The sequence below is a fragment of the Symphalangus syndactylus genome, chromosome 22 (genome assembly GCF_028878055.3).
Source record: "Symphalangus syndactylus isolate Jambi chromosome 22, NHGRI_mSymSyn1-v2.1_pri, whole genome shotgun sequence".
Classification (NCBI taxonomy): domain Eukaryota; kingdom Metazoa; phylum Chordata; class Mammalia; order Primates; family Hylobatidae; genus Symphalangus; species Symphalangus syndactylus.
Window position 1 is genome coordinate 49473145 of NC_072444.2, and position 11067 is coordinate 49484211.

At 44.3% G+C, this 11067-nt stretch overlaps 1 protein-coding gene and 1 non-coding gene across 11 annotated transcripts in view; one reads left to right on the forward strand and one right to left on the reverse strand.

Annotated features, from left to right (window-relative positions):
- CLASP1 (cytoplasmic linker associated protein 1) overlaps positions 1 to 11067 on the forward strand; it is a 303251-nt gene that overhangs the window by 105855 nt on the left and 186329 nt on the right. For all 10 annotated transcript variants that reach the window (XM_063631296.1, XM_055262139.2, XM_055262140.2 and 7 more), the window contains exons 3-6: positions 6198 to 6276; positions 7754 to 7857; positions 8669 to 8760; positions 10943 to 11018. In XM_063631296.1, coding sequence (XP_063487366.1) covers positions 6198 to 6276; positions 7754 to 7857; positions 8669 to 8760; positions 10943 to 11018 — 351 coding nt within the window. The remainder of the gene's footprint in view (positions 1 to 6197; positions 6277 to 7753; positions 7858 to 8668; positions 8761 to 10942; positions 11019 to 11067) is intronic.
- LOC129472777 (U4atac minor spliceosomal RNA) lies at positions 5515 to 5640 on the reverse strand. The gene has a single exon (XR_008654058.1). It is a non-coding gene; the product is annotated as a U4atac minor spliceosomal RNA (small nuclear RNA).

Consider the following 11067-nt stretch of genomic DNA (forward strand, 5'->3'; position numbering starts at 1 on the left):
CTGTGAACATGGGTTTACAACTGTCTTTGGAAACTCTGCTTTTACTTCTTTTGGGTATATGCCCAGAAGTGGAATTGCTGGAATCATATGGTAATATTATGTTTAATCTTTTTTTTTTTTTTTTTTTTTTTTGAGACAGAATCTCGCTCTGTCACCCAGGCTGGAGTGCAGTGGCACAATCTTGGCTCACTGCAAGCTCCGCCTCCCAGGTTCATGCCATTTTCCTGCCTCAGCCTCCCGAGTAGCTGGGACTACAGGTGCCCGCTACAACGCCCAGCTAATTTTTTGTATTTTTAGTAGAGACGGGGTTTCACTGTGTTAGCCAGGATGGTCTTGATCTCCTGACTTCGTGATCTGCCTGCCTCGGCCTCCCAAAGTGCTGGGATTACAGGCGTGAGCCACCGTGCCCAGCCCTAATCTTTTTTGAGGAACTGCTATAACCATTTTCCACAACAACTCTACCATTTTACACTTCGCCAGCAGTATACAAGAGTTCCAGTTTCTCTATGTCTTCACCAACACTATTTATTTTTTATTTTTTAATAAAATAGGGCTGGGTGCAGTGGCTCATGCCTGTAATCCCAGCACTCTGGGAGGCCAACACAGTCAGATCGCTTGAGTCCAGAAGTTCAAGACCAGCCTGGGAAACATGGCAAAACCCCTCCTCTATAAAAACACAAAAAATTAGCTGGGTGTGGTGGCACGCACCTGTAGTCCCAGCTACTGGGGAGGGGGCGGGTTGCTGAGGCAGGAGGATCACTTGAAACTGGGAGGTGGAGGTTGCAGTGAGCCGAAGTCACGCAACTGCACTCCAGCCTGGGTGACAGAGCATGATCCTATCTCCAAAAAAAAAAAAAAAAAAATTCTAATGAATGTCAGCCGTTGCTTTATACCTATTGTCTCTCATTTCTTCTTTTTGAACTCCATTTAAACTTAATGTTTTCTCTCTATTCTCTCTTGCCTGTTCTTTTGAATATTCCATCTTTTTGCTTCTCTTTACTTTATTCTGGATTTTTTCTGCAGACTTAGTTTCCTGTTTAGTTCTCTTCATGTATTTACAGTGCACTTAGGAAAAAGAGCCCATTCATTGAGTATTTAATTTTCTCTTGTATTATTTGTTTAACCTATGTTTAAAAGTTGTCATTTCTCTACCCAAAACTTTAATCATGTGTTTTTTCTTCTTAAACATAATAAGACTTGTTATTTAATTTAATTAATTTATTTATTGAGACAAGGTGTCTCTCTGTTGCCCAGGCTGGAGTGCAGTGGCGTGATCGCCACTCGCTGCCACTTCCGCCTCCCAGGTTCAAATGATCCTCCCACCTCAGCCTCCTGAGCAGAGCAGCTGGGACCACAGGTGCATGCCACCACGCCCAGCTAATTTTTGTATTTTTTCCTAGAGATGGCATTTCACCACATTGCCCAGGCTAGTCTTGAACTTCTGAACTCAGGCAATCCGCCTGCCTCTGCCTGCCTTGGCCTCCCAAAGTGCTGGGATTACAGGCGTGAGACACCACACCCAGCCTGACTTGTTATTTTAAAGTCTGTTTGCAATTATTCTCCTATCCAGGGATCCAGAGTCCAGGTTGGTCTTTGTTTCTGCTAGTTATCACTTACTTTGTCCTGTGTGACTGGTTATCTTTGGTTGTGTTTCAGATGTTCTCTTTGTAAAATTGTTACAGGAATAGGCCAGGCGCAATGGCTCATGTCAATAATCCCAGCACTTTGGGAGCCGAAGCAGGCAGATTGCTTGAGGTCAGGAGTTCGAGAACAGTCTGGCCAACATGATAAAACCCGGTCTCTACTAAAAATACAAAAATTAGCCGGGCTGATAACACGTCCCAGCTACTCGGGAGGCTGAAGCACGAGAATCTCTTGAACCCGGGAGGCGGAGGTTGCAGTGAGCAGAGATCGCGCCATTGCGCTCCAGCCTGGGCGACAGAGCGAGACTCCGTCTCAAAAAAAGAAACAACAACAAAAGAAAAATTTTTACAGGAATAATCCGAAGACTAGATTATTAGGATGATGTTTTCTTTATCCAGAAATGACTTGTGTTTTTATCTGCTCAGGGCTTTTGAGCACAAACAGTCTACACTCACTTTAATCTGATGTCAGGGATTAGGATTTTTCCGGGCCACCCAGATGCTTGGAAACTGGGCTGCAGTCCCTGTGAAGGCTGTTTTATTTCCAACTGACTCTCCTCCTAAAGTCTAGCCATTTGGGTTTCCAGCACATGTGGTAGGGGGTTAACTAGGTCACCAACTTTGGAGCGCTTTGAAATCTAACCTTTGCCCTCCTAGATGACCCAAGAGGTTATTAAAAGTGATTCTCTGTGTCCTTTCCCAGTGTATAAATGGCCCCAGGGCAAAGCGAACCAGTTGTTGCAGACTCATATCTGTAAATTTTGGTTGTCTGTGTTTCTTGACCTGGAAGTTCTTCTGTGCCTTTTTAGTTCTCTGATGCTGCAGATGTTCTTTTATATCCAGCATTTTTAGTTGTGCTTGGCAGGAGTGTTGGTCCTAGTGACCTGGTCTGCCCTCTTCTCTCTTTTACAAGAGTCTTTGAAAGGTTTTTAGGATAAAGAAGATGTGTTGGACCTTGAGAACTCATCTATTCCAGTCTCATTCACATCAATAAAGTAGGGTTTATCGATCACTTACCTTGTACCCAGCATTGTGCTATTTATTGTGGGAATTCTGAGGAAATGCAAGAAGATAGTATTCCTTACATTCAAGGAGTGTAGCTGGGGAAACAAGCACAAACGTAGATAATTAAGTAAAATGTCAGAGGCAGTGCTCAAGGGTCATGCAGAGTTAATGGTGTTGGAAGAAAAAAATTACAACAAATTTAAAGATTTTGATTGACTTTTATTCGTGACTTTAGAATCAGGTAACACCTCATTCCATAAAACAGAATTGTGTATTCCAGTGAGCCATACAGAAGAAATTGGTTTTATAAACCTAAGGGCTGAAGAAAGCAGAAATAGGAAAAAAAAAAAAAAGTACCCTTACCACGTGCCAGACACAGTTTACATACACACTTTATTTAATCCTCACAACAACCCACGAGGTAGCTGTTATTATTGTCTCTGTTTTACAGATGAGGAGGTTTAGGCACAAAGAGGTTTTCATAGTTAATTATCAGAGTGGTCTTCTGGGCAAGGACTTTTTCATGTATCCCTTTCTTCAGTAGGGAAATGGAAACCCAGGAGAAGGGCCTGAGCTGTGAAAGTGCCTGGAACTGCCTTCTGTCCTTCTGGCTGGTGCCCTGGACCTCTCCTGTCCTATTTCTCTGGGGCTCAGGTGCATCTACCCACTCAGTCTTCTTTGGGGTTTCCACGCTCCCCAGTTCATCTAGGCAACGCATTGAAACTTGACTGTCCGGGGCTTAGCGAGGCTTTCTCTGCTCAGACCTACCAAGTAAACTGCCATCCTGGAAAAGCTGACGTCAGCTTTCCCCCAAATAAACAATATTCCTCTTTACCTTAGCCTTGAACGATGTATGAAGGGATGTTTCTGTCATGAATAACACCCCTACCTGCAACCAGTAACGCAACTGTGCAGATAAGCTTAAGATTTCAGACAAAAGCTAAATAACTCACTTAAGTGATGGGCTGTTCTTTTTAAAAAATTAACTTTTTTACAGAAAAAATACAAAGATATCATCTCATTATTATATCTAACATTAATGTGGTTTATTACAATTAATGAGCCAGTATTGATGTATTATTATTAACTAGAGTTCATGCTTTACTCATATTTCCTTAGTCTCTACCTAAGGAAAAATGTCATCTTTCTGTTTCACACTCTCTTCCAGGATACCTCATTACATTTAGTTGTTACGTTTCCCTCCGCTCCTATTGCTGTGACGGTTTCTCAGAGTTCTTGTTTTTGATGACCTGGACAGTTTTGAGGGGTACTGGTCAGGTGTTTTGTAGGATGCCCCTCTATTGGAATTTCTCTGATGTTTTCCTCATGTTCAGACTGGGCTTAAGGGTTTTGGGAAGGACTATCACAGAGACAAAATGCCGTTTCCATGACATCATATCAAGTGTACTTGATGTTGACCTCCACCGTCTGGCTGAGGTTGCGTCTGTCAGTTTTCTCCGCAGGATAGTTACTCCCCCACTTCATACTGTACTCTGGAAGGAAGTCATAGTGTGAAACCGAATCCTTTTTAGCTTGAAAGTAGAGTCATTATTTTAAAGTGTTTATACCATTATTCTTTAAAAAAATCTGTTTACACATTGTCCTCTTTATAAAAGTTTTAAAAATTATTTTCTTCAGTATTGTCAAGTAGCCAGTTTCTTGCAAGAACATTTTATATATTGTGGGGATTATTGGGCCAATTTAGATTCCTTCAGTTTTGAAGCAGTGGATTTCAAAGCTGAATAGAAAAGTCTGCAGTTGTTGCTTTTATCAGCCGCCAGAGGCAGGCACAGGCTGTATACAAGAAATCCAAACTGTTGCCCCGTCCTGTTTGGTTGTTGTGTGAACATTGGGCAGTGCCCGGCTTTGTGTTGGAAGCATGTTTCATGAAGTCTCACAGTGCAAAACTGCTTCCTACAGAGGAAGGGTTTAATCTGACTATTGGACCATTCCACAGAAAGCTCACTATTTCACATTTCTTTTTTTTTTTCTTGAGATCGAGTCTTGCTCTGTCGCCAGGCTGGAGTGCAGTGGTCCGATATCGGCTCATTGCAACCTCCGCCTCCCAGGTTCAAGCGATTCTCCTGCCTCAGCCTCCCAAGTAGCTGGGAGGCTTGCGCCACTAGGCCCAGCTAATTTTTGTATTTTTAGTAGAGACGGGGTTTCACCATGTTGGCCAGGATGGTTTCTATCTCCTGACCTCGTGATCCGCCCGCCTCGGCCTCCCCAAGTGCTGGGATTACTTTTTTTTTTTTTTTTTTTTTGAGACGGAGTCTCGCTGTCACCCAGGCTGGAGTGCAGTGGCGCGATCTCTGCGGGCTCCACCCCCCCGGATTCACGCCATTATCCTGCCTCAGCCTCCCGAGCAGCTGGGACTACAGGCGCCCGCCACCTCGCCCGGCTAATTTTTTGTATTTTTAGGAGAGACGGAGTTTCACCGTGTTAGCCAGGATGGTCTCGATCTCCTGATCTCGTGATCCGCCTGCCTCGGCCTCCCAAAGTACTGGGATTACAGGCGTGAGCCACCTCACCCGGCCTGGATTACATTTTGTGAGGTGCAAAGCCCTACAGAAACTTCGTCTATTGAAACTTGATCTAGACTACTGTGCTGGCTCAGCATAAAAGAAGTTATAAGACACTCGAAGTAGATGATCGGGGGAGAAACCACAAGACAGTCGCAGTAGATGACAGGAGTAAATAAAGTTACATTGAAATCTTCAACGTTTTCACAGCAAAAACTGAAAGGAAAATCTTCGCTAAAACACTAAAACCATGAATCCTGTGCACCCCCTACTGGTTTAGGGAAAGTTTCTGTTTGTTAGTTACTGTTATTTGAACTCACAAGTCTTGAAAAGCGGGTTTTCAGTTTTCCAAAAATTGCACCAAAATAAAGCAAAGCTCTAGTTGATGCGGGTGTGTTGTTCAGGCGTTAGCAGTACTGTCCTCACTATGCGCTCATTGGACAGTAACGCAACCCCAAGAAAAGGATGGTTGCGTTAAAAAAACTGTGCGCTGCAAGCAGGAAGTGCCAATACCTGGTACGGTTGTGGTAATTAATTCGTGAGCCCCGCCCTAGTCGGTCTGGTAGCTAGCTTACCTCCAGCCTCCACAGCTTTCTACGACACCACCAATTCTTTGTTTTCTGAGGCCTGAAGGGTCGCAAAAGCGGCGGCTCGGTTTTACCCAGGAGACCGCGCGTCGGCCGCTCGAAAATTTGCATACGCTCTTCTCGCCGGGGCGGCGCTGGCGGGGGCGGGACCGCGGCGCGCTCTTGAATTCCACGGGCGGCTAACGTGGGTTTGGCTACGCTGTATTGCCTTTTATTTCGTTTCTCCTCACCGAGTATTTTCCATTATAGCTGTACACAGCTCTTTTTGTGGAAGATCATCCTTCCTCGTGCTAATCTCTTTGGTCCTCCAGTCGGCATGCGCGCTCTGGACTCTCGGACTGCGTCTGGGCGAGAAATGTCTAGGCGTCCCCAGAGCGGGTGGGCGGGAGCGCTGCCCCGCAGGCCAGCCGCTAACAGGCTCCCGGTGTTTCCCGCTGCAGGTGGTTCTGCTGGGCATGGACATCCTGTCCGCCCTGGTGACCCGGCTGCAGGATCGGTTCAAGGCGCAGATCGGCACAGGTGAGCTGCGGCACTTGTGGAGGAGACCTGGCCCCTTCAGACCCCCAGCCTTCCCTCGGCCTCCCCGGCTCCTTCACTTAGCTGCTCCCAAACCCTCCCGGCAGCCACCCTGCCTCCCCTCCAGCCCCCTCTCTCTCCCTTCCGCTCCTCCCAAACAGCCAGTCCCCGCCCTCCCCCGCAGCCCCTTAGCACCCGCAGCCTCGGCCGGCAGCCCCGCTGCCTTCCCTTCCAGCTGGGCTCCCCTGGCCTCTGGGCCTGCGGGCGCCCTTACCCTCCCCCATACCTTTGTACTGGCTTCACTGTGTTCTCATACGGAACTTAGTAATACGTGTTCTAATATGAAATATTAGTGCCATTTTTATTTCTTATGCTAAATTAGCTGTCACCCTTTAGTGCCAACCAAGTCATATTTGACCCTGACCCCGGTCCCATTTAATGAGAGGCAGTTTTCTTTGAGAAATCCTATAAAACCAAGCCAGTTGTATTTTTCTCCAGATGATTATGGTTGCCATTACTATTTGCACCTTGATTGTAAATGTCATTACAAGTGTGTAGTAAATGTTCACTCTTATTTTGAAGGGAAAACAATATGTCAGCAAAATGGAACAAAACCCACAGATTTCATAGGTTTAAATACCTCTAAATTCCTGACCTCCGGTGTTTCATGGGCGCAGTATAAACACTAAGCACCTCTGTGCAACCATTTCCTTATGGAATTTCTCTATTTTACATTGGTACACATGTATTCTTTACTGTTAACTTTCCGACCAATATGCTCCTTCTGAAAAGGTCGTGAGCACCGACTGTTTACAAATTTAAAAAAAGCCTTTACTTTTAGACATTTGATATTTTAATAGTGTTCCATTTTCCTCCTAAATTAGCTGAATTATTCAGGGATATCTCATGTAATAGAGGTTTACAAACTCTTAAAATAAGCTGCTCTGTGGTCTACAGGTGCACTTGGAGCACTGGTGGGAGGGTCCACCCTGGGTATGTGGGGGAAGATGGAGAGCTGGGCTCTGTCTCGTGTGTTTGGGTGTGATGTAAAACTAAAAATACACAATAGTGATGAAACTTAAGATTTATTCATAAGTGCCTACCCCTTCCACCCCCAAACACATATGCTGGAGCCCCTCTCCTTGTCTTTTACCTAAATTTTCCTTTCTGTTGACTCTTCCTGTCAAGGTCTTCCGTTTTTATCAGCTTACAAATACGTTGGGAACTGGCTGGAGGAACGTGGGGTAAGGAGGAAGACAAATAGTATATCTGTCCATGCAAAGGATTTTGCAGACTCTTTTGGTGACTTTCATGGACTTCAGCAAGGAGAGTAGAGCTGTGAGCAAAGATGAGTGGTTTTAGAATGAGATACATATTTAGGTCAGGGGTTTGTCTTCCCACATAATTGAAATAGCAATACTTGGTGACCACAGACCCCCAAATAGGGTTTCATTTGATCAGTTTCCATTTTGATTTTCAGTGCTGCCAAGTCTAATAGACAGACTAGGAGATGCTAAAGACTCTGTGAGGGAGCAGGACCAAACTCTGCTGCTAAAGATCATGGATCAAGCTGCTAATCCCCAGGTAGGGGCAACAGATGTGTTTTGAGGTCAGCTGGCCAGTGCGCATGCATGCACGTGCGAGGGTGTGTGTGTGTACTTGCACAAATGGTGTGACTCCACAGACTTAAGCTGATGTATTACAGATAAAAATTTTCACAGCATTCAAGCATCCAATCTGTTTCCCCATGCAAGATATTTAAATAAATAAGTCACAAAAGTATGAGATGAATAAATTAGTGGATTTAACATGGGGGTATTGAATAAATTAGTGAATCTAATATACTTAGTTTTAATCCATTAGACTCTTCAGCTCATTTATGTAACCGACTCTCCAATTCTCTGAAAAGAGGGAGCTGTGGTGTTTGGGGAGTCAGGAGGCCTGGCCGGAGCCCTGGCCCCTGTCTTCTAGTGAATTGGGGCTGTTGGGATGGACCAAAACAGCCCTGCCTTCCCAGCTTCTACTGTCCTTTATTGGGGGGTGATCAGAAAAAGCAGAGGGCAGTGTGAGTGTGTGATCTTTGGCAACTCACTGGCTCCTTTGGCCTTGCTTTCCTCACCCATAAAATGAGGACAGTTATACCTGTCTTTCAGGGTTCTTGGGAGAATTAAATGCAATTATGTAAATGAATGCTTTTTTAAAAATTGTAATTTGGTATACTTGATAACGTGATAGATGTCATCATTTTCCAGTATGCTCTTGAGAGGATTAAATGCGTTGGTAGAGGATGGAACTAATTTGGCACTCGTTAAGAGGCTTGCCTTCTATTGCTCCCTTACAAAGTGACAGCTGCAGCAGTCTTCTCCTTTCCTCACCTGTTCTTTGTCATCTGCAGTACGTATGGGACAGAATGCTTGGAGGCTTCAAACACAAGAATTTCCGTACTCGAGAAGGCATCTGTCTCTGCCTTATAGCAACACTCAATGCGTAAGTCTGGGATGAGCCTGACATTTTTACCTGGCTGAATTTTTTAAAACTTTTTTATTTTAAAATAATTACAGATTTACAGGAAGTTGCAAAGAAGTGTAGTGTGAGATCTCACGCCCCCTTTACCCACCCTTGCCCAATGTTAGCACCTTGAATAACTATGGTACAGCATCAGTACTAGGAGGTTGAGATTGATACAATCCCTAGAACTTGCGCAAATTTCTCAGGTAAAACCACATGTGCATTTGTGTGTATATACAACTGCACAGTCGCTGCAGGGCTCCTTCATGCTGCCGTGTGTAGCTGCATCCTGACCCCCGGCAACCATGAATCTATTTGAATTTCCGTGAATCTGTTCTCCCTCCCTATGATTTTGTCATTTCAAGAATGTTATGTAAATGGAATTATACAATATGTAACCTTTTGAGTTTGTCTTTTTTCACTCAGCATAATGCCCTTGAGGTTGTACCTGTCATTTGATAGTTCATTTTATTGCTAAATAAAATTCCTTGGTATAGATGTATCACAGTTGGTTAAACTAGTCACCTGTTGAAGAACATTTGCGTAATTTCTAGTTTTTGGCTTTTATGAATAAAGCTGCTATGAACATTCATGTACAAGTTTCTACATGAACATAAGTTTCCATGTCTCTTGGATCAGTGCCCAAGAGTACACTTGCTGGGTGATTTGGTAAGTTCATTTTTAGTTTAAAAGGTACTGCCAATTTTTTCCCCAGAGTTGTCCATACTGTTTTACATTCCTACCAGCAATGTCCGAATAATCTGGTTTCTTCATACCCTTGCTAGCCATTGGATGTTGTCACTTTTTTATTTTAGCCATTTTTATATGTGTGTAGTAATACCTCATTGTGGTTTTAATTTGTATTCATCTAATGGCTATTGATGGTGAACATTTTCTTCATGTGCTTATTTGTAGGAGAGGCTTTTTAAAAATTACAAATTTCAAGCCTTTTTTCTGATTATGAAAAAATACTGTATATATCATAAAAATTTACACAAGGAAAAAATAAAGATTACTGTAATTCTGTTACCTTCAGATAATCACTGTTAAATTTGGTGCATTTTATCCTAACCTGTAAAGTTATGTTATTTTTAAAAACAAAATTGAGATTATAATGTTTATATTACTTGTAAATTTTTTCCATCTTAATATGTTAGCCTTTTCAGTGCCATTAAATTTGGCCATATGTAGCTGAAGCTTTAAAAAAAAAAAAACAAAAAAACTTCTAGCCTTTGATCACAGTAGCTCCAGTTCTAGGAATTTATGCTAAGGTAGTAGGCAGATTAACCAAGAGATTTTTATTCACAAAGGCTATTTTTTTTTTTTTTTTTTGAGACGGAGTCTCGCTCTGTCGCCCAGGCTGGAGTGCAGTGGCGCAGTCTCGGCTCACTGCAAGCTCCGCCTCCCGGGTTCATGCCATTCTCCCGTCTCAGCCTCTCCGAGTAGCTGGGACTACAGGCGCCCGCCACCACGCCCGGCTAATTTTTTGTAGTTTTAGTAGAGACGGGGTTTCACCGTGGTCTCGATCTCCTGACCTCGTGATCCGCCCGCCTCGGCCTCCCAAAGTGCTGGGATTACAAGCGTGAGCCACCGCGCCCGGCCACACAAAGGCTATTTGTTGTGATAGGGATGGTGATGGTGAAAATTGTAACTCAGATGTGCCCCAGTAGGGCAGTACTTGGCTCAGATGTGCCCCAGTAGGGTAGATGCTCTGATTTGATTGCAGTCTTTTCATCCAGCGGTGTTGCCTGAATGTCTAGCTCTGCCACAGCACGTGGGAGAATTAAACAACATCCCTCAAGTGACTCGTAGTTGGCTTACAGTGACAGAACAGTAATGCAGAGGCAGCATCTGTGAGGCAAGCGGGACCTGGGGGGCTGGAGCTCTGGCCCAGCCTTAAAGGGTTAGGGCCAGATTGGCCAGAGCCCTGGGGGTCAGGAGGAAGACTCATCTGGGAGAAGCCACCCTAGGTTTTGAACTCTGTGCAGAGGGGCCATCAGACACATTTACTTTGGAGCCAGTGTGGATGGGATGGCGAGAGACTTGGTATGAGGTGGTGATGGGGATTGGGGAAACATGGAAAGGGCAGGTGTGGGCAGACAGGCATCTTTCTTTCTTTCCTCAGTTCTCACTAACAAGAAAGCACTCCTTTTGTTTTCAGCTCTGGAGCACAGACTTTAACACTAAGCAAGATTGTGCCACATATATGCAACTTACTTGGAGATCCAAACAGCCAGGTGAGTGAGAAGGAAAACCCTCGGGAGAAGTCATTGCTTACAGACTGTT